The sequence below is a fragment of the Scyliorhinus torazame genome, chromosome 8, assembly GCF_047496885.1.
Source record: "Scyliorhinus torazame isolate Kashiwa2021f chromosome 8, sScyTor2.1, whole genome shotgun sequence".
NCBI lineage: Eukaryota > Metazoa > Chordata > Chondrichthyes > Carcharhiniformes > Scyliorhinidae > Scyliorhinus > Scyliorhinus torazame.
Window position 1 is genome coordinate 80,537,271 of NC_092714.1, and position 22,805 is coordinate 80,560,075.

The 22,805-nt window shown below is 45.0% G+C and overlaps 1 protein-coding gene across 1 annotated transcript in view; it reads left to right on the forward strand.

Annotated features, from left to right (window-relative positions):
• The window catches only part of rpgra (retinitis pigmentosa GTPase regulator a), a 97,924-nt gene extending 89,621 nt beyond the window's left edge, over positions 1-8,303 (forward strand). Inside the window, exons 13-14 of the mRNA XM_072513887.1 lie at positions 408-473; positions 1,341-8,303. Coding sequence (XP_072369988.1) covers positions 408-473; positions 1,341-4,103 — 2,829 coding nt within the window. The 3' untranslated portion in view covers positions 4,104-8,303. The remainder of the gene's footprint in view (positions 1-407; positions 474-1,340) is intronic.
• The last annotated feature ends 14,502 nt before the right edge of the window (positions 8,304-22,805 follow it).

Here is a 22,805-nt window from a genome sequence, read left to right on the forward strand (position 1 = left end):
TGTTTTTGGCCGTTTAAATTGCCGTTGGGGCTCCTATTCAGAGCCCAAAAGTCCGTTCCAACGGGAGCTGCCGAAACGTGTGACTTAGCTGGTCATCGCCGCACCCGGAAGTCCACTGTAGGTATTCTAATGTCCTTTCAGATGTTCACAGTTCCAATTTTTATGTTAACAAGTTTACATTACGTTTTGTGTGATATCTGTCACATCTAGTAAAAAAATCCAATAGAACAACAGTATTTGGCAGGAATTTCTGAATATTCCCGATTGCCATGTAGAACTAATCTTTAGGTACTTAACAATTTTAAAGAGATACATAAGCTGTTAATATGTGTTTTGTTGGTATTCATAATTCTGTGTTTATCATCTGATTGTTTTGAAATATATTTTTGTATAATTTTGCTCTTCAGACACATACAGTGATTGTGAATCCTAATGACAAGTCCTTGACCTTATCGCCAGTTCATAAGGAGCAGGTAAGAGCAATGTTGATCTTCCTGATCTAAGCTTTTAGAACAGTTGTTACTAAATAATTTTGGTGATATGCCTATTTTAAGTACATTGTAATAAAACAATTATTGAATATGAAATTGAAAATCCACTGCTACAAGGATGGAATTTTCATTTGGTGTTTAGTCACCACACAGTGTAGAATATAACAATTAAGAATGCAGTTCTATTAGCAATTTATCTCCAATGGTTCTCCTGTACCGGCCTCCCCGAAAAGGAAGAGCCAGAATGTGGCGACTAGGGGCTTTTCACAGTAACTTCATTGAAGCCTATGACAATAAGTTATTATTATTATGTAGCACTCTAAATATTTTCTTTAGTCAATAAATGTTATAAGTATAGATTTAATATTCAACCGTGGTGAACACAGCATACTATTTTTGCCACAGATATAAAGGTCTCTGGTTTATAATGGTCGTTTTCACGGCCCTTTATTTGTATGTGGAGAAAAATATGCCAACTTTGCCTCTGATTAGTGCAGAATAGTATTTGTTTGGGCTGAGAGACTATGGTTTGTATTTCTGATGTCTTAATGAAAGCCATTGGACGGTGATATTGTTCATCATGCTTTTTAAGCACAATTTGAGATGGTTAGCACAGTTAAATTGACAAATACATTTTGAATCGCAATATATCATCTTGTTTTTAATTTACTCCATTACAAATGTAATTCTCTGTGTTTTTCCTGTTTTCTTGCTCATTCTTTTGTTCTATTATTTACTATTCCAAACACAAAGCTGTGTGTGGATAAGATTCACCTTTCATTTATTTTATGTGTACTACTTATTAATTTTATTTTCTCCTTTCCATTCATTGCTTTTCATCTGGAATAGAAGAGAGGTGATTGCTCTGGTAAGGGTGGACAAAGAAAGACTAATTACAATGGCCAGCATCACGCTAAAAAGCCGAGAAAACTTCCACTGCAAGCTCAGTCTCCAAGATTAAATTTGCACACAAGTATGCTTGGAGCAGTGGGAGATGGAAAACATACCAGACATAGTAGTCGTAAAGCTGTAAGCAAGGAGGCAAAAACAGCAGGCAAAGAGAATCTTGTAGCCAAACTAAACCAATCAGCTGCACCAAGACATAACCATTTATATGATAATGGGACAATGACTGAGGAACAAAATACTGTGGCCATCAAAGTAGCACACACACATGGTACAGTTGTGAAACAGAAGACCGTGAACTATTTTAGTAAGGCTAGGATTGGTAAAACATTGAGCAAGCCTTTTGAAGAAATCATTGACTTGCCTCACAATGATCCAAGCTCTAAAACCAAAATACCTCTTAAAGCAATTAATAGAAAAGCCAAGCCAACTTCAATGTTGTCCACAAAGCAATATGAAAAAAACATTCCAAAACAAAGTGAAGAAACAGCAGCACAGGGAGATAAGAAAGTGTTTATGTTCAACAGGAAAATCAAAGAAGGAAATAATAATGGTGTCAACAAACCTAAAAGTAGTGGCTTAGATAATAGTATTAAAAACGCAAATAGAAATAAGAGTCTAAAAGGCAATAAATCAATGAAACATTTTCGACAAGAAGAGCACATGAATAAAGAGATGCGAAAGAAACAAATGGAAGCCAAGTTCATGCTACATGAAAAACAGGTACAAGATGATTTAGAGCGAAATTTAAATGCAAAAATGGGAAAAGAAATTACATTACAAAAAAATATTCGGAAATTAGGCAATAAAGTAGTTGAAAGAACCATTTTAGAATTATTAGAGGGAAGTACAGATGCAGAAAAAAGAGGAAAAGCAATTGGGGCGGATGAAGACAAAGAAGCTGTTGGAGATGAAGCAGATGTAACCTTGGGTAACATCGATACCATAGCAGATGACATGAGTGCTGAAGGTAATTGGGGGAACATTGAGGAGAGTACAACCACTGATGAGGAAGAAGCTCAAGAATCAGGAGAAGATGATGGAGAAGAAATTGATAAAGGAGGATGTAAAATCGAGGATGACCAGGGTGAAGATGGAGAAAGTGTGATAGAAGCAAAGGAAGTAATTGAAATGTACCGTGAAGGTAGCAATAGCAATGATGAGGAAGGTGAGAATAGTGAGGATGGAGATGAAAGCAACAGTACAGAAGCTAGAAGAAATGTGGAAGGTAAGACTAAAAGAAACAGAATTAATGAAGATATTGAAAGTGGTTCAACTGGAAGTGGTGAAAATGAGGGTAATGAAGATGTATTTGAAAGTGAAGGAAACCATGCAGAAGAAAATGAAACAGATTATGATGACGAAGGTAAGAGTAAAATAGATGATTCTGAGGAAAATGAGGGTGGGAAATATGAAGATGATGAAAGTGAGGGAACGGGTGAAGATGATCAGAGCAATGAAGAGGAAGATGGAAGTGATGAAGAAGAAGGCCAGAGCAAGGAAGATGAAGAGCAAAAAGATGAGAGCAGGGAAGATGAAGCTGAGGAAGGGGAGGGCAATGAAGGTGAGGAAGAGGAGGGCGATGAAAGTGAGGAAGAGGAGGGCGATGAAGGTGAGGAAGAGGAGGGCGATGAAGGTGAGGAAGAGGAGGGCGATGAAGGTGAGGAAGAGGAGGGCGATGAAGGTGAGGAAGAGGAGGGTGATGAAGGTGAGGAAGAGGAGGGCGATGAAGGTGAGGAAGAGGAGGGCGATGAAGAGGAGGGCGATGAAGGTGAGGAAGAGGAGGGCGATGAAGGTGAGGAAGAGGAGGGCGATGAAGGTGAGGAAGAGGAGGGCGATGAAGGTGAGGAAGAGGAGGGCGATGAAGGTGAGGAAGAGGAGGGCGATGAAGGTGAGGAAGAGGAGGGCGATGCAGGTGAGGAAGAGGAGGGCGATGCAGGTGAGGAAGAGGAGGGCGATGAAGGTGAGGAAGAGGAGGGTGATGAAGGTGAGGAAGAGGAGGGCAATGCTGATGAAGGTGAGGAAGAGGAGGGCAATGCAGGTGAAGAGGAGGAAGGTGAGGGCGATGAGGAAGAGACAGGTGAGAGCAATGTGAAAGAGACAGGTGAGGGGGAAGAGACAGATGAGGGCGATGAGGAAGGCGAAGGTGAGGGAGATGAGGAAGGGGAGGATGATGAGGAAGGGGGAGGTGAGGACCATGAGGAAGGTGATAAAAATGAGGATGGCGAAGGTGATGACGATGAGGAAGGTGAAGGTGATAAATATGAGGACGGAGAAGGTGATAAAGATGAGGGAGAAGACGACGACAAAGACAGGGAAGATGAAGAGCAAAGCAAGAGCTACAATGTAGCCAAGAATGTAAAAGACAGATATGAGGATGGAGAGAATTGGGAAGATGATAAGGTCGATGAAGAAGGGGAGAGTAATGAGGAAGTTGATGGTACCGGGAATACACAGGATGAAGATTGTGAAAGCAATAAGGCAGATGATGAAAGAAGAAATCCAAATACAACTGCAAATAAAATAGAGGGCAATGATATGTTCAAAGAAAAATGGAAAATGAAAGCTGAAACCAAACATATCGTTTGGAAGGAACTCTCGGGTGCAAAAGAAAAAGTGGATGAAAAGCACCAATCAAAGATGCAAAAACCTAACACGCAACAGTTTTGGAATAATGTGCTACCTCATTATTTAACGCTAAAGTAATACTGGTACCAATAATGAGGAGATCTTCTGGTATAATGGGTACGGGTTGTGTGTGAGTTGCGTCTCTGCCTCTACGCCAGAAGCTCCAGGTTTGGGACCCACCCTAGGACTTGATGCCCAGGGAAGGTGCATTCACAATGTGGCCAGACAGGTTGAGTAGCAACCTGAAAATCCTTCCCACACATGCCAATGGCAGGCAGTAAGAGTGGGAGAAATTCCTGGTCAGCCATGTAATGGAAAGAATGTTGGCGCCTCAGCCATCACTAATCAAATTACAACATGCATCTAAAAGTGCATGGTGGTGCAACACTGACTTCCTGAGTGAACTGTAACACATCACCACTACCACCAAAAGTAACAGCAAGAAATAAAAGTTTACCTAATCGTTTGTTCTCCCATGAGATTGCTCAGAGAAAATTGAGGTAAAAGTTTTATCTTCCTGCTTCTCTCCATTCCCATCCTGTTCTTCTGTTAGCTTCCCTCCTGTGATGTGTGTGCCTCCATTTCATTTTGCTAGTTTATGTAATTTCCAGTGTATCTCTTTGCATTTCACACATGTTCCTTATTATTTCATTAAATTAGTACATTTTTCTATTTTCTAGACGTGTAGCCCATGCGGTAAAGTGACTGACATAGGGGATAATTTTTATCTAACTCGCCCAGCAGGAAAATTAGGTGATTAGATTGGCTACCTGTATTACTTTGCCTGATTTTATTTGAAAGGTAAAATTGGACCGGGTGTAAAACATGCCTTCTATATAATGTCAGTTTGCTATGGGATTAAAATGATCCTCGAATGTACCAGAACCATCAGATCAGGTAATTTCGAGCACACTACGTCTATTGCTTCCCAATTAAAATTTTGGTAATGACAGCACAGTGCTTGGAAAATTATTGATTGGATGGACCTGAGCATAAATGAGACAATCCAGCTACATAAAACTTATGGATTTGATTTGCAACATTGTTTAAATTCTTTCATTTTTAGTGGCGGATAGCTTGACATGACACAAAACATAAGAACTAGGAGCTGGAGTAGGCAATTCAGCCGCCTGAGCCCACGCCGCCATTCAATACGATCATGGCTGATTTCCTCTCGGCCTCAGCTCCACTTTCCTGCCCCGTTTCCATAACCCTTCAACCCATTAATTAAAAATCTGTCTATCTCCTCCATAAATTTACTCAATGTCAAGGCTTCCACTGCACTCTGGGGTAGTGAATTCCATAGATTCAAGACCCTTTGAGAGAAGTAATTTCTCTTAATCTCTGTTTTAAAATTATGACCGCTCATTCTAGATTGCCCCAGAAGAGGAAGCATCTGCTCTATGTCTACTTTGTCAATGCCGTTTATCATCTTGTATACCTCAATGTGATAAAAAGAGGCAGTGTGGGCTAAATTTTCAGGTGATGGATGGAGAAGGGGTCTGAGCTGGCCACAGGGTGCAGTTTCAGGGAGTAGATGTGGAGCACATTTTTAAGGATGGGATGTTGTCAACTGCAGATTTGCTTCAGGTGGCAGGGTCACAGAGGTTCTCAGGGTGGCATGTACGCGGAAAGCTCTAACTGGGGCACCAGGCAGATGGAATTAGAAATCTGGTCAGGGCACACGTCCCAATCCTTCCTGTGCCTCCCGTCACTCATGTCAGGGGAATCAACACTTTTATCTTCATGCTATTTCTGTTTGTTGGGAAGTCTAGGGGCCATAACTAAAAATTTAGAGCCAGATCCTTCAAGACTGGTAGAAATTAGAATCTCTTTTCTGCAAATGGCAGTTGATGCTAGATAATTTACTAATTTTAAATCTGAGATTGATAGATTTTTGTTCGTCAAAGGTGTTATGGGATAGGGGACAAGTTAAGACAGATAAAATGGAGCTAGGTCACTGATTCCAACATCTCTTTGAATGGTGGACCAGGTTCAAGAAGCCAAATGGCCAACTGCTGTTCCTATATTCTTCCCATTGCCTTTTTTTATCCTTTCTTGACACTCTCTTGCTTCCTCTTACAGCTGATCCCCCAATTGCTGTATCATTCCCTGCTCCCTGCCCCTCACTATTATCTTCTCTCCTGCTTCAACACCCTTCCCCTTCTAAACCTTAACTGAATGCTGGTTTTCAAGCAGGAAACTTGGGACTTGGTAGATTTCTTTTGAAGCGCTTATTGTGTACCTCTTGCATCCATGCAACCTCCTCTCTTCCTTCCTTCCCTAGTTTCCTTTCTCTTATTCTTCTCCAACCACTCCTCTCTCATCTGTCAGCTTTGTTACTTCCATATCGTACCAGCCCTTATTCCTGTATTTCTCTTCTCCACCCCAACCTCGGACTGACCCGAAAGATGATTTCCCAGCACTAAACCTGGTATCGCACAACTTTGTCTTCTTAAATCAATTACAGTACATAACCAGACTGCGATGCTAGAAGTGCTTTAAAACACACATTGTTAGTTTCCCAGGTCAGGGACAGACATGATTGATGTATAGGGACTGAAGCAGCCAGGCCCAAACCCCAAAGGCTGCAAGACAGCGAAGAAAGGACATGAGGCTGAGATCCTGTTGTGGCAAGGAGCAAATGGGGATAGGTGTGAGGATACGGTGACCAGCAGTAGGAGAGTGATGACCGTGCAAATTGATTCATAGTTGGGGCCACATTAAGGAAGTAAGACCAATAATTGCTGAGGAAGCAAGAACAATAGAGCAGCTATAAATAAAACTTAAGCACTGACGGTAGAATTCAACTGCATTTTTAAAATGTAACATGTGTACCTGGCCTGAAGCAACAACGCCCAGGCTGCAAACTTGGAGGTATTCAGGAATGACATCTACCTTGTATGCCAAGGAATGCATAACTTAGGAAAACGTAGAAAAATATGATGAGCTTGCTTAATGAAAATAGTATGACACGACCAATGTTCCATTTAAATGTAATTGTATATGGTCCATTTTTTCAGGGCACGGTCCCTTTCAATTTTTTGCATACCTTACATGCATGGTATTTATTATGGGGCAAGGCTTGCATTCAACTTGCATCAGGTTTACTATGTCTTCCAGGTTGCTGTACAGCTGCGAGACTTAGTGGAGACATTGAATGCCAGTGTGATTGTGACACCTGTAGTCCTCCCACTCCAGGTATTCACGCCATTTGTCCCTACATTTCCCAAAGAGCAGGATGCGTACAACCCAGCCCAATCATTTCTTCTCAACAAGCAGCATATCAACCAAGAGTAACAAATGACAAGCTTAAGATAACAGAAATAGTGTGGAGTCTGTTTATTTTGTATTAGTAAGCGTAACTAAAGTTACCGCAAAAAAAGCCTAGATTCGAATTGATAGAGTATGATGGAATTAACACCCTGAAATTAAAACCGAGATTAGAAAAATGTTTTTATTTTTCAACCAGTAGTGGATTGATGGATGACACCTGCCAAACGCAGATATTATTTTGATCGAATTCTTTCTATCAAAATCATCTTAATAATACAATTGAATGGTATAGAAGTACGAATTGATAGCAATGGCCAAACAGCTCAGAGATTGCAAAATAAATTGCATTGCCTGGAACATGGATGTGTCACTTGAGAATGCAGTTGGTCAGAGTTGAATTTTAAGATTTTATATATTTGAATTGGTATCACAGAAATTTGTTTCATTGTTTTAGGAGACTGAAAACATTCAACTTGCATCAGGTTTACCATGTGGTTGGTTGTCTCTCACAGGATAGCCTAGAATAAATTTTACATTGTCACAAAGCAAAGGGCCTTTGTAAGCACTGATTTAGGGAGATTAGAGGAAACAGCTGTGGCCATGGTGCTGAGGCAATGCACCCCATCTGAAACAATAACTTGCCTCTCTTGCGGAAACTTGCAGGCTCATTAATTGTTAGTTGCTTGAACAAAATTGCGTTGTGTCCAAAACAGTATCTTTAAATATTACAGTGTGTTAGCAAGCTGCTCTCTAAAACTGTCTGATTACACTTTGAACTGTTGCCACAGTAATTACATGGATGAACTAAATTGTACTAAATGATATGCAGCATTCATACAAACTTTTATTTTTATATATTTTTTATTTTGTATACATTTGTACACCCAAATTACCTTTTTAAACCACCTTGATAAATGTTCATTGTATGTTGTGTTTCACAGTGAAAAGAACAATTTCAAATTATTCGTCTGTACTGTTTTTCTAAGCTGTATGTCATTAAACCTGCACTTGTTCAAACATGTTAAAGAAACTGTTGTCCTTAAGTTTGATCAACCGTGTTATTCCTTCATACTATGAATGCATCATTAATAATGAATCAATAGAGATAATGACACAGGACACAATTATTTGGCACATTATGCCTGTGCTGGTACTAGCTCCACATATGTGTCCCAAACTTGGCAGTGCAAACCCAGTGTTAGTTGGCTGGGCGGAAGGGAAACAATTTTGGGCTGGGCTAAATTATAGCAGGTCATCACCCAATTTTTAACCTGCAGGTGTACTAGCATGTCAGGATTTCATCTTGGTAGAAGTGAGACTGTTCTTTTTCTAGGCTAGTTTGTCCATTGAGAAAGCAGCAAATTTGAAAATAGACTTTTATAAAATGTTCTTCAGCTGACACTGTGGTTCAGGCTACACTGTGTCAAGATGCTACTGCAGTGTTAGCATGAACAGTTGCCCAAAAGATGTTAAAGTTATGCTCTGCCCTAATTTGCCTCCAGGAGGCTGTCCTCCGAATATCTATACTGTCTACTCCAATTCCATTTTCTTATACTTTTCCTTGAATATTTGTTATGATCGAGTCAGCTTCAGTAGCCACTTTGTCCTTTACATGTTCCACCACTCTACATTACTGAGAGGCACATTATCCTACTGAGAGGGGGCAGTATTGCAGTGAATGTTCTACTTTGGTAGGTGTCTTGTCGGTGTCATTTTCAAAGTGATCACTGGGAAATGCTTAGGGTAGCATTGGGTGTTTTTTTTTCCCATTTAATTTTTCTTTTCCCCCCAGATCCAACGCTGGAAGAAAATATCTAGTGGGAACTTGGCAGATCCCTTGATGAGATGGCACAGCCAGGATCTTGAACTTGCAACAGATGGTAGAATTGTGGGTACAAAACCACTTTCTAACCATCTGTTGCATACTGTACCAATACACCTGTGCTTTTGCAGTGATGGATTGCCTTTGAGCTTGAATGAGGCGTATATATTTCAAATAATTGAGCTAACTAAATTCATCAAAAATTAAAATAGAAAATGCTGGGTGTCCCAACCAAACCTTTTTCAATGCCTGCAGTAAGATTTCAGACATTCCTTTTCGTTTGTGTAAGATATAAGATGCCCTGTTTCAGCAGCTCTACAATTATGAACTAAAATCAGTTTATCATACTCACACCAGCAATTCTGACCAGTCTTGTTCCATTAAATGTCGCAGTTGCACCAGATTGACTCAAACTCTATTTATGGCACAGCAATATAACCTGAATAAAACGGGTAAGAGACTGACTGGTGATTTAAAAATAAAAATAATTGTTATCTGACAGGCAAATGTTTCAGAGCAACTGAAATTACCCTCTGACCGAGGGTATGCTTTGTTAAGATTTACATCATCAGTTGTTGGATTTGTAAAGAAATGAGAAAAGGTTGAATAAATACTTCAGTCTTCATGTGAAACCAAAAGGATTGAGTTGGCTTCCCTTGGTGGCCATAAAAAGGTGAAAGACTGGAGGTTGTGTTTGGTCTCAAGTAAAATATCCTGGTAATTTAATGTGATATTCTTGTTTTATGTGGCTGGAAATTGGCATGCAGAATATAACTGATACTGCAATATGTGTTATATTTGTCAGTGCCGGAAGCTATGGAGTTTCATGATCATAAGCCAACTATGACATCTTGTCACACAAGAAGAGTCTGCACCAATTTGGTATTTGAGCAGATTTATTTGAAGGATCAAAATTAAATGCATCAGTTTTTTCAAAAGCCTGCGCTTGGGTCTTTCAAAGTCTTGGTGTATGAAGCACATAAATTACCACTTTTAGAAAAGTAAACCAAACCCCATAAGGAGAGGAAATGCCCTGCGGCAAGTCGTTTTAACATTGGCTTTTGATGATTCTACACACATTCTGAAATAGTTTGGGGGTGAAATTCAACTTTGGCAGGGGCCCGAAATGGAGCATTTGTGATTTGGTTGCACGTATAAAAATATTTCACTTTCCGTTCCAATCCAGTGTTGTCTTTTTGCTGATTGTGACCACAACAGGAGCAAAACGCTAATAGCTGGAAAACCCAGTTTGGTGGATGGTCCAATTAGGCTGTTGCTTATTGAATCTGAAAATCTTCTGAAATGACCTGTTGATTTTCTGCAGTTTCACACCTTTCTTCCAAAGCTATTGCAATCATATTTTCACCCTGTCTTTTCATACAAACTCAATACTTGCCGTCAGCTCATAGGTCCACCTTCTTCAGTCATAAGAAGAAAGAATCACCAGTTCAATACACTCTCAGCCATGGACAGAATATTTGCTGAAGTGAATAAACATTGAGAGTTGATTGAATGACACACTGACATGTTGCAAACTTGTAAATATCTGAATGTCAGATTGCGAGAGCCCAAACCTCTCGGACAGTTCCTCTAACCTGGTAAATCCCCCCTCCAGGAACAGATCACTCATTCTATCCAACCCCTTCCCTTTTCACCCCGCCCAAAAATGGAATCCAATCTCGCAGGCTCGAAAACATGATTCGCACAGATCGGAGCCAGCTTCGATACGGACCTCAATTTAAAATGTTGTTGAAATTGTCTCCAAAAGTGGAGACAACTAGCGGATTTGCCGAATACTTTGCCGGTGAGAATGTGAGCGAGGCCGTTGCTAATGGCCTTAGATCAGTCCCTTTACATGACTTCAATTCCATCTGCACCCACATAGCTCCCAGGTCACTGCACCAATCCAACACCAACTCCGCATTCACTGTCCAGTAATAAAATATCAGGCTCGGCAACACCAAGCCCCCTGACTGTCTAACCCTCTGGCGGACTGTCCTTCGAACCCTTGCGGTCTTGCCTGCCCATATAAAGGCTGTAATCAATTTTTCGACTTCCCCAAAAAGGATTTAGGGAGAAAGACTGACAAACACTTGAACAAAGACAAAAAGCTTGGCAAAATGTTCATCTAGACCGAATGAACCCTGCCCACCAAGGACAGAGGAAGATTATCCAACCTTTGCAGGCAGGTCCTGACCCTGCCTACCAAGCTCGTATAGTTCATCTTGTGAAGATGGGCCCAATTCCTGGCCACCTGAACCCCAGATACCTAAAGCTGGAACCGACCAAACGAAAAGATAGTACCCCCATGTTGATTCTCTCCTCAACTGGGAAGCATTCACGTTTTGTACAATTTAAGCTTGTACCCTGAAAAAAAGCCAAAGCTCCTCAGCAGCTCCATTATATCACCCATGGTGGGGATCGGATCTGTCACATAAAGTAAAAGGCCATCAGCATACAGGGGCACCCTATGCTCCATCCCTCCCCTCACTATTTCCCTCCACTAATCTGAGGCCTCAGGCCGATGACCAAAGGCTCTATCGCCAATGCAAACAAGAGGGAGGACATAGAAATAGGGGAACCCCTGCCTCGTTCACCTATTTAATTGGAAATACCCCAAGCTCGTATTATTTGTGTGGACACTAGCTGTTGGGGCTCTGTTTCATAGCTGCATCCAAGACGCAAACTAGAGCCCCAACCCAAAATTCTCCAAGGCCACAAAAAGATAACTCCATTCCTATCGAATGTCTTCTCTGCATCCAATGCGACTATTACCTCTGGATCTGTCCCCTCAGACGGGGAAAGCATCACATTTGGCAATCGTCGCACATTAGACGACAATTACTGCCCTTTCTTCAATTCCTCACAACTAAAATATATTCCAGAGAGGAAGGAAGATGGTGAGGGGTAAAAAACATCCACGCCTAAGCACGGAGGTTAAGGACAATATAGACAAAAACTATTGTATACCATGTTGCAAAGGCCAGGGGCGGGCTGGAAGGTTGGGAAACTTTCAAATTAAACAAAGGGTTACTAAAAAATTAATAGAAAGAGCTAAGGTAAATTACAAAAGAAAGCTAGTGCAAAATATCAAAAAAGATAACAAAAGCTTCTATAAGTACACAAAAGGGAAGAGAGTTGCTGAAATGAATGTTGGGTCCCTTGGAAGATGAAACCGGAGAGTTAATAGTGCGGAACACAGACATGGCAGAAATGCTAAATCAATATTTTGCTTGAGTTTTCACGGTGGGAGACAAGAGTACTATTCCTATGGGAATGGTCAGTTCAGAGGTAATAGAAAGGGTGGAACTTATAACCATCAGCATCAGCAACCTCTCTCCACCCCCTCCCCCAGAAACTGCCAGCTATCTCCCATAAAGCAGGGCTCTCTCCTTACCAACGCCCTCCCCTCCACCACTCACACCTTCTAGGCTCTTCAATCTGTCCAAACAGGTCCAACAGGCCACAGTCCCTCCCCCCACTTCACTCCCATTCATTTGCTGAATTGTTAACTGCTGGTGAGGTAACCCCTGCCAGGGCCCCCACACAATGAACAAAGAAGAGACTCCCCCAAAAGGAACAATCGGAACCAAAGCCTTACACTTCGCAACCATCCATCTTGGGACATATATTATTCATATTGCTGCCTTAATCCTTGCCCCCAACTTCCTTGTCCGTCCGTCCCCACCCCACCATCCCCAACAACATATACACTGCAACACAGAACACTAAATCCCAGTTAACCAAGGATATATACAAAAACATTAAAACATCCCCAAACATACCCGTCCCATCAACACCCATTAAAGTCCCACTCACATCCATTCAATTCAGTCCAAATCTTTGTTCTTTAACGAAAATCTCCACTTCCTCCGGCGTCTCAAGAAAGTGAGCCTTTCTGTTGTGTGTGACTGTCTATCTTGCTGGGTACACCACACCAAACTGTACACTGCTCGTGTAGAATGCCGACTTCGCTTTATTAAAGGTCGTACGTCTCTTTGCAAGCTCTCCCTCAACATGCTGAAAGAATTCAAATGCTGCTGCCTTCCCACCTCTCACCCTGGATTTCTTGGCCCATTTCAAGAAACGCTCCTTTGTCCGGTAATTATGGAATCACACTATCGCTGCCCGTGGCGGCTCATTCACCCGTGGCCTCAACCGGAGCGTTCAATGAGCCCTATCTAGCTCAGGAGGGGACACCTGTTCTCTTTCTTCCCCCGCTCCCCCAACATCAACTTTGCAAACATCTGAGCAAAGTACTTGGTCGGCCTCGGACCCTCCACCCCATCCGGAAACCCCACGATCCTGAAGTTCTGCCTCCTCAACCTATTTCCCCAGGTCCTTGACCTTTGCCCTCAGGCCCTTATTCCCCTCCTCCACCACCAGCAGCTCAGCCTACAGCGAGGCTATCTGCTCGCTGTGTTGCAACAAGGTCTTCACCCTTTTTAGCACCTCTCCATGTTCCTCCTCCATCTCCACGGTCCTTTCCAAAAGGCCCAGCGCGTCCTTCATAAATGTTTTGAGAGTCTCCAGCATCTCCCTTCCTTGCCTCTCAAAGTACTTGCCGAGTTGAATCTCAAACTCGATTGCCATTACCTTCGTCCGCATATCCCACCTGACCTGGTCTCCTCCGACATCTTTGCTCCAACGAGCTTCATACCTTCTCCGTCTCCACTGAAAGGCTACCACTCGTACCCTTCTTTCCAATATGCTTTTTCATGACTTTCGACATCCTCTCATAAAATACTGTTAGATGAGTCGGGTTTGTCAACTAATTTCTCCTGGGAACCGGCCTAAAAGGACCAAAGAAACAAAGATTCAGGAGGGGCTACCTTATGTGTGACCTCCTCCTATATGCCGCCATTGGAAGTCCCACATATATTGGTTAATACCATAAAGAGCTTTTCAGAAGATGGCTGCCGCGTAGATATCTGCATGAGTGGAATTGATTTTTTTTCATATATAACAATGGAAAGCACTGACACTGCAAGTATTTGCAGCAACTACCAGCGGTGTAATCCAGTAAAAATTAAACACAAATAGACTATTTTGTTCTTTCACTTAATGCGTTCCAAGGGCCTTGTGTTGAAATGTATCTGATTACTTATTCTGAGTTTGTAATCAACCATTGACTGAAGCCTGTTTTCTTTTTTTTTTTAAATGTATTTTATTACAAACATGTATCAAAACAGGTTACAACAAATAACCACCCCGGGAAACATACTTCCCAGTAATAAACTATACAGTCTGTACAAATATTTTCCCCTTTTTCACCCTACCCGTCCCCCTTCACTGCGAAGAATAGCTCCTCAAACACGGTCACAAACATCCTCCACCTTTTCTCAAACCCCTCTGCACAGCTCGTTAACTCATACTTTATCTTCTCCAACCGCAGGAAGTTGTGTAGGTCACCCAACCAAGTCGCTACCTCAGAGGCGATACCGACCGCCACTCCAGCAAAATTCACCGCCGTGAAATCAAAGAGGCGTTGGCCACGACATCAGCCTTCCTCCTCTCCATAAGTTCCGGCTTCTCTGAAACCCCAAATATCACCACCAAAGGGTCCTCCACTATCCTGGCTACGACCGCGAACACTCCCGCCCAGAATCTTCCGCACCTTTCGTAACCCCAAAACAAGTGCGCGTGATTCGCTGGCCCCCGCCCACACCTCTCTCACTCATCTGCTACACCCTTAAAGAATCCACTCATTCTCGCCCAAGTCATATGCACCCTGTGCACCACTTTAAACTGTATCAGATTCGAGGCAGCACGGTGGCGCAGTGGGTTAGCCCAGTTGTCTCACAGCGCCGAGATCCCAGGTTCGATCCCGGCTCTGGGTCACTGTCCGTGTGGAGTTTGCACATTCTCCCCATGTCTGCGTGGGTTTCGCCCCCACAACCCAAAGATGTGCAGGCTAGGTAGATTGGCCTGCTAAATTGCCACCTTAATTGGAAAAAATTAATTGGGTACTCTAAATTTATTTTTAAAAACTGTATCAGATTAATTGGGCATTCACTGCCCAATAATAATGAAGCAGATTTGCACAGGAGGAGGTCCTGTTTCCCCTAGGCAGTGCCTCACTCTATACTCCCCAATTGATCGCCCCTCCCAACTCCCCTTCCCATTTCTCCTTGACATTCACCCACCACGCGCCTCCCTGCTCCCCCAGCCACTTGTATCGCCCCAATTCTTCCCTCCCCTTCCACATCCGGAAGCAGCAGTCGCTCCAGCAGGGTGTACCCCAGCAACCTGGGGAACCCCCCCCCCTCCAGACCTTTTGCGCAAAGTCCCTAACCTGAAAATATCTGAACTTATTCTCCCTTGGCAGTCTACCCTCTCCCTTAGCTTCTCCAGACTGGCGAACCCTTCCTCGAAATACAGATCCCTCACCTTGACCAGCCCCTCTTCCCTCCACCTCCTGTATACATTATCTACCCACTTTGGCTGAAACCCATGATTCTTGCACAGTGGCGTTAACACCGACATCCCTCCACCCTAAAATGCCTCCTCAACTGATTCAATGGGCTGGATTCTCCGATTTGCAGGCTACGACCTGACACCGGCGTGGGAATGGGGTGTTTTACGACCGGACATTTGGTGCAAAACGGCCACGATCCTCCATTTGATGGGGGGCTAGTAGGCAGGCAGCATAGAGCACCCGGTTCCAGCTGCCGCTATGGCCTGATGAATTGCCAGGTCCGTGGGCGCACGGGCACACGCAACATGGTGCCGGCCGCGCGCGGACCCGGCCTGCAAAATAGTGCTCCCTCTTTGGCCGGCACGTGACCCCCGGACCACCCCCAAAAGTGCCCCCAGTGCCTGCAAAGGTCCCCCCTGCCCGCAGATCGGCCCTCCCCTGACCGAGTCCGCAGCCGCCACACCGAGTTCCTGAGAAATGATAGCACACCCGACCGACGCTGTTGGGGGCGGAACATTGGGGGAGGGCCTCAGGCAACATCCTGAGAGTGTCGATACGGCCGCCGCTTTGGAGGGGAGGAGCATCGCAAAAGCGGCACTGCCCCCGATTTCGTCAGAAACATTGATTCTCCGGCTGATTGCCGAATGTGATTCCGGCGAACGGAGAATCCCACCCCATATCTTCTTCATGGATTAAACCACCGGGCTCCCTGAATGCCTCTTCAGAACCATAGCCTTCAAACTAGACCCCTTACAAGATTCCTCCTCGATCCTAACCCACTCTACCCCTTCTCCCTCTCACCACCGGCCTATCTTATCCACATTCACCGGCCAATAATAATGAAGCAGATTTGGCAACGTTGACCTCTGCCTCTGGAGCAGGGTCCTCCCGACTCGCGGCACCTTCCCCACCCATACAAAGTCCGAAATGATTGTGTCCAATTTCCGAAAAAAGGCCTTTGGTATAAAGGTCGGGAGAATATGAAAAATAAACAAGATCCGTTGCAGAATATTAATTTTCACCACTTGGACCCTCCCCGCCAACGTCAACTGCAGTATATCCCACCATCTGAGATTTCCCCCCTGTCTTCCTCCACCAGTTTCATTAAGTTCCACTTATTGAGCCCCGTACATTCCCTCACTACCTGAATCCCCAAATACCTAAACCTATCCCTTGCTACTGTAAATGGCATCCCCCTTAAATTAGCCCAGCTCATTCACCGGGAAAATCTCACTTTTCCCTACGTTCAGTTTGTATTCTGAGAACCCTCCAAACCTCCCCAGCAGGCCCATAATTCTTCCCATACTTTCTAGCGGATCAGAAACCTACAGCAACAAGTCATCGGCATAGAGCGACACTTGATGCTCCCTCTGTCCCCTTAATCCCCTGCCACTCTGCTGACCCCCTGAAAGCCATTTGCAGCGGCTCTATGGCCAGCGCAAACGGCAATGGCGACAGCAGGCATCCCTGCCTCGTACCCTGTGTAAGTAAAAGCTTTGCATACTCATATTATTCATCCTCACACTCGCCCCTGGTGCCACACACAGCAACCGCACCCAGATCTCGGCCCAAACCTTGCCAAAACCTCGAACAACTACCGCCACTCCACCTGATCAAATGCCTTCTCTGCATCCATGGACACCACCACCTCGGGTACCAGAGCCCCAAAGGATTCATCACCACATTCAGCAGCCGCCTTATATTACTCGCGAGTTGCCTGTCCTTCACGAAACCTGTTTGATCTTCTGCAACCACCCCCAGGACGCAATCCTCCATCCACCTCGCCATTGTGGATAGCACAATTGCTTCACAGCTCCAGGGTCCCAGGTTCGATTTTGGCTTGGATCACTGTCTGTGCAGAGTCTGCACATCCTCCCAGTGTGTGCGTGGGTTTCCTCCGGGTGCTCCGGTTTCCTCCCACAGTCCAAAGATGTGCAGGTTAGGTGGATTGGCCATGATAAATTGCCCTTAGTGTCCAAAATTGCCCTTAGTGTTGGGTGGGGTTACTGGGTTATGGGGATAGGGTGGAGGTGTTGACCTTGGGTAGAGTGCTCTTTCCAAGAGCCAGTGCAGACTCGATGGGCCAAATGGCCTCCTTCTGCACTGTAAATTCTATGATAATCTATGAAAAACTTAGCCTTTCACATCCGTGTTCAATAGTGATATGGGCATATAAGACCACATTCTTTCCCCTTTTTTGTGATTAGTGTGATTACTGCCTGCGTCATCGTCTCTGGCTGCTCCCCATTAAACGTCCCTAACAGATGTAGTTCCAGGTCCGTCGCAAATTCCTTATAAAATTCTGCCGGGTACCCATCCGGCCCAGCGGCCTTCCCCGACTTCATACCCCTGATACTATCCAGCACCTCCCTTGCTTGCCTCTTTGCTTCATCCACCTGGGGAAATTCCAGCTCGTCCAAAAACTACCTCATGTCCCCCCCCCCCCCCCGTCCACCTCGTACAGTCCCTGGTAGGACTCCCTAAATGCCTCGTATAGCTTCCCCAGCTCCGACACCACATCCCCAGTCCCTATCTTCAATATTTCCCTGCTCGTGGTCTGTCTCTGCAGCTGGTGCGGCAGCATGCGGCTCGCCTTCTCCCCATACTCCCATTGCATCCCCCTTGCCCTATGCAGTTGCTCTACCTCCCTCCCTGTTGTCAACCTGTGAAACTGCCCCTGCAACCTTTTCTTCCTTGCCAATCCCTCCGCAGTGAGCACCCTTGAATGCTCCCTGCCCACTTCCACTATCTCGCTCACTAGACTCATGTTCCTCCCTCCTTTCCCTATCCGGGCGAGCCTTAAACAAAATAATTTCCCCCCGGACCACTGCCTTCAGTGCTTCCCATAAAATGGCTGTCGATACCTCCCCATTCTGATTCAACTCCACATACTCCATAATCGCCGCCCGCACCTTATCACATAAACCTCTGTCTGCCAACAACCCCGAATCAAACCTCCACCCCAGCCTCTGCTCTCGTCACGATCTAAGCAGAATCTCCAGCCAGTGGGGCGCATGGTCCAAGATAACTATCCCTGCATAGTCTGCCCCCTCCACCCAAACCAAAATCTCCCGACTCATTACAAAGTAATATACCTTGAATACACCTTATAGACTTGTGTAAAGAAGGAATACTCCTTTTCCCCTGAGTTCTGAAAGCACCATTGGTCCACCATACCCATCCTCTCCATAAACCCCCCCCCCCCCCGCCCCCAGCTCCCTTGCCTTTCGTTCCCTACCCATCGACCTGGGGCTTGACCTATCCACCCTCGGCTCCAGGACACAGTTAAAATCTCCTCCCATGATCAACTGGTGCATGGCCAAATCCGGGATTGCTTCCAGCAACCCGCTCATAAAACTCACATCATCCCAATTTGGGGCATACACATTTACCAACACCACCGGTGCCCCCTTCAGTACCCCACTCACAATCACATATCTCCCACCCGGATCCCTCACCTCCTTCGCACTCACAAATCCCATTTTTTTGCTCATTTAAATCGGCACTCCTCTTGATTTCGAATCAAACCCTGAGTGGAAATCCTGCCCGACCCACCCCTTCCTTCGCCTAACCTGGTCCTTCACGCGGAGGTGCATCTCCTGCAGAAAGACCACCCCTGCTTTCAAGCTCCTGAGGTGCGCGAATACCTGTGACGTTTTAACCGGCCCATTCAGTCCCCGGACGTTCCAGCTTACCAGCCAATTAGAGACTCATCCTCCAACCTCCAATCCACTCTACCGTCCATCATCTTCCCTACTTAACTCCAGCCATGTTAATTCTGCCCTGTACCTAGCCCATCCCAGGTGGCCCCTTCTCCGCCCCTGACCATGTCATTGCTACTCTCTGCCATGTCATGTCAACCCCCCCCCCCCCCCCCCACCCCCCATGCCACCTCTCTCAGCCTTCTCCCCCACCTCACTTCCGTTCACCAGCATTACTTGCTAGCGTGCCACCCCCCTGCCCAAATACTCCTCCCAATGACCTCCTCTCCCCCTCCATCCACTCCTCTGCTCAGGGAAGAAGGCTCCCTGTTGACCTTGCCCTCCCCCGCCAAAACAAAGACTCAATCTGAACTCCAGGTCACATTCGCTGAGAGCAAGCAAACAAATGTTAAACATAAACAGTCCCATAAAACAGGAGTGGGGATGGGAACATCCATCCTCACATAAACCTTTCACCCCTGCCACCTCTTACCAACCCAACATTAAACAACAAACCCCCAAAAGAACCCCCTCCAAACCGGAGGGAATGAGAAAACCCATTTCCTACCCCCACTCCAACCATATTCCCAACCATTACAAAATGCCAGCACCCCAGTTCCCCAGCATTGTTCAGCTTAGTTCTCTCCCAGTTTGTACTCCTTATTGAACTCCTCGGCCACTTCTGGGGTCTTGAAGTAATATTCCCGGCTTTTAAACGTCACCCATAACTTCGCTGGGTAGAGCACCCCAAACTGATTCCCCGCCGGTGCCGCACCGCCTTGGCCTTGTTGACCCCTGCCTGACGTTTTGCCAGCTCAGCTCAAATGTTCTGTTATATTCGGTAAGACGTCTTACAACACCAGGTTCAAGTCCAACAGGTTTGTTTCAAATCACTAGCTTTCAGAGCACAGCTCCTTCCTCAGGTGAGGAAGGCCAAATCCGGGAGGATTCCCCTGAGGAAGGAGCTTTGCTCCGAAAGCTAGTGATTCGAAACAAACCTGTTGGACTTTTAACTTTTAAGACCTCTTACTGTGCTCACCCCAGTCCAATGCCTGCATCTCCACATCACTGATATTCGGACCTTGTTCCCCTCCCATTCCAGTTGCGTTTCTCTATGGCCCAATGCAAGATCTTCTCTTTCTCCACAAATTTGTTGAGTCTCAAGATCACCGCCCACGGAGGCTCCCCAGCTCTGGACTTCTGCTTCAGAGACCTGTGCGCTCTGTCCACTTCAGGGGCCTTATCTAGCACCCCCTCTGCCACCAGCCCCACCAATATCTTTGAGATGTACCTCATGGCACTCACACCTTCCACTCCTTCAAGCACACCCACTATCCGCAGGTTCTGCCTTCTCGAGATGTTCTCTGCTCCTCCATCTTTGCCCTCAACGTCTTGCAAAGGTCTCCTAAGAGCCCCACCTCCGTCTCCAGTGCCACCACTCGGTTGCTATGATCCAAAATCACCCCTTCAATCTCTCGGATCTGTGAACCCTTTACCTCCAAACACTTCTCCATCCACTCCATCAAACTCTTCAGTGGTGCCACAGCTCCTTCAATGGCCTTCGAGCGGTCCACCCGCATCTCCTTCCTCTGCTGCCGGAACTCCTCCTTAATAAAAGCCATCAACTGCTCCACCTGGGGCTTTCCACTTTGCATTAGCCCTTCCCCCTCCGCCATCCTTCCACTGGCTGCTGCGCCACAGCTTTCCTCCAACTCCTAGGCCAGGTCTCTCACCGTCTTCTGGGTTTGGTAACCAGTGGATATAACACCTCTGGGGGAACTACTACTCCGACCTTCAACTACACCTTTTAGCCAGAATTACACCCAATATTGGGTAAAAAGAGCTCTTTCCTGGGCCTTCGAGTAGGAGCTGCCCTGTGTGCAACCACTCACACCATGGCCGCCACCAGAAGTCATGATTATTGTTAATTTGATGACTTTTTTTCTGTTTTTGCCAGTTCTGACATGGGCGTAAAGGTACACAACTAGGCCAGAACATGAAACATTCTTTGGAGTTCCATTAATTGAAATCCACTTAACCCACTTAGTAAGCTTAACATCTGTTTTATCTGTACTTTCCCAAATCCATTTCCAGCCTCACAATCCTATAATCATAAACTTCTACTGTACTTGACTGATTCAATGTACACAGGAGAGCAATGCTTGAAGATGTGATTTGCATAGTTAGAAACATTGCTGGCACTCAGAAGATCCTTCCCTTCATTGCTTTGTTAAAGTACGAAAGAGTCTTATCCAAAGTTAGCAAAGCGGAGATGGGGGGGGGGGGGGGGGCGGGGGGCTCCTTTAAAAATAAAAAAATAAAAAATTCAGATCGGGGCACTCGGTGGGTTCAAAGCCCGGCCTGCCAGCAAGAAGTTGTGGGATTCGCCTCCAGGATTTTTTGTTTTGAAGAGTTTTAAAGGAAGGCAGGAAAATCCAACAAGGCAGCTGATAGGCTGCCCTCTGCTTTTCCTGCCGGAGCTAACACCTTGAAAAATAATCTAAAAGTTTGTCCCAAGGTATACAAAAGTGAGCTGTTCCAGGATCCCACACTCAAAAGCAAAAGCAGTTAGTTCAGTTGAGAGAAGGTCAGTACAGTTGGAAGCAGGAACCCAAAGAAACCATCAGGACAGGGAGGACAATGAAAGGCGCCAGAAATAAGTCCCAAATTAAAGAACAGAAAGGCCCCAGAAACCAGGGAATGGGACAGAATAAAGTTCCGTGAAGACTGAAGTTGGGGAAAAAAAGGACACAAATATGGAGACAAGGTTCTGTTAGGAAAGTTGAGAGGTAGGAACAGAGTGTCTCCAAGTTAAAAACAGGCTGCAAGATGCAGACCCTGGGATGTCGGCTTCTGAAAGGTTGGTGACACCTTAATACGGCCTGAAGCTGGAGTGCTCTGTTGGCATGGCTTGGTACTTGAGTGATTAGTGGAAAGGAAGCTTAAATGCACTTGACGATCCAGGGCAGAGGAAAAACAGAAAGAGTGATTGAAACCCAGGACATGGATCCTTGGTGAAGAAATCCAAGAGAAAGCACTGTTTGGGAGAAGATTCCAAGGTGTGAGAGTAGACATTGGAAACCCTCGAGTGGAAGATAGAGTTCAAGTGAGACCATTTGCCTTACAATGTGACAAGCTTCTGGGGGAGTTGGAGAAATCCGCAGATGTGTTGGGTGGCAATTTTCACTTGGTTTCGGAGTGTGGTGTGTTTTACCCCAGTTTACATGAACTGTGACCATTAGAGTATAAGATAGATTTTGTAACTTGTGTAACCTTATGAATCTGTATATATCTGTAAAGGTGTAGTGTGGTGAAGGAGTGGTGTATTATAGTTAATCTTTTCTCGTTTAATAAATGTATTATTTTGGTAAATGTTCACCAGCTGACTCCTGTGACTCTATTTAGTAGCCACCTTCCACATATCTAAAAAAAAGAAAAGTCTGGATTCATCAAGCCGGGTTCTACCCTGGGATATGACTTGTCCAGTAATAACATCAGCTGAGATCGTAACACTATTTCAGCCTCTACAAAGCAATTTAATAAAAGTTGGTCGTTCAAATTAG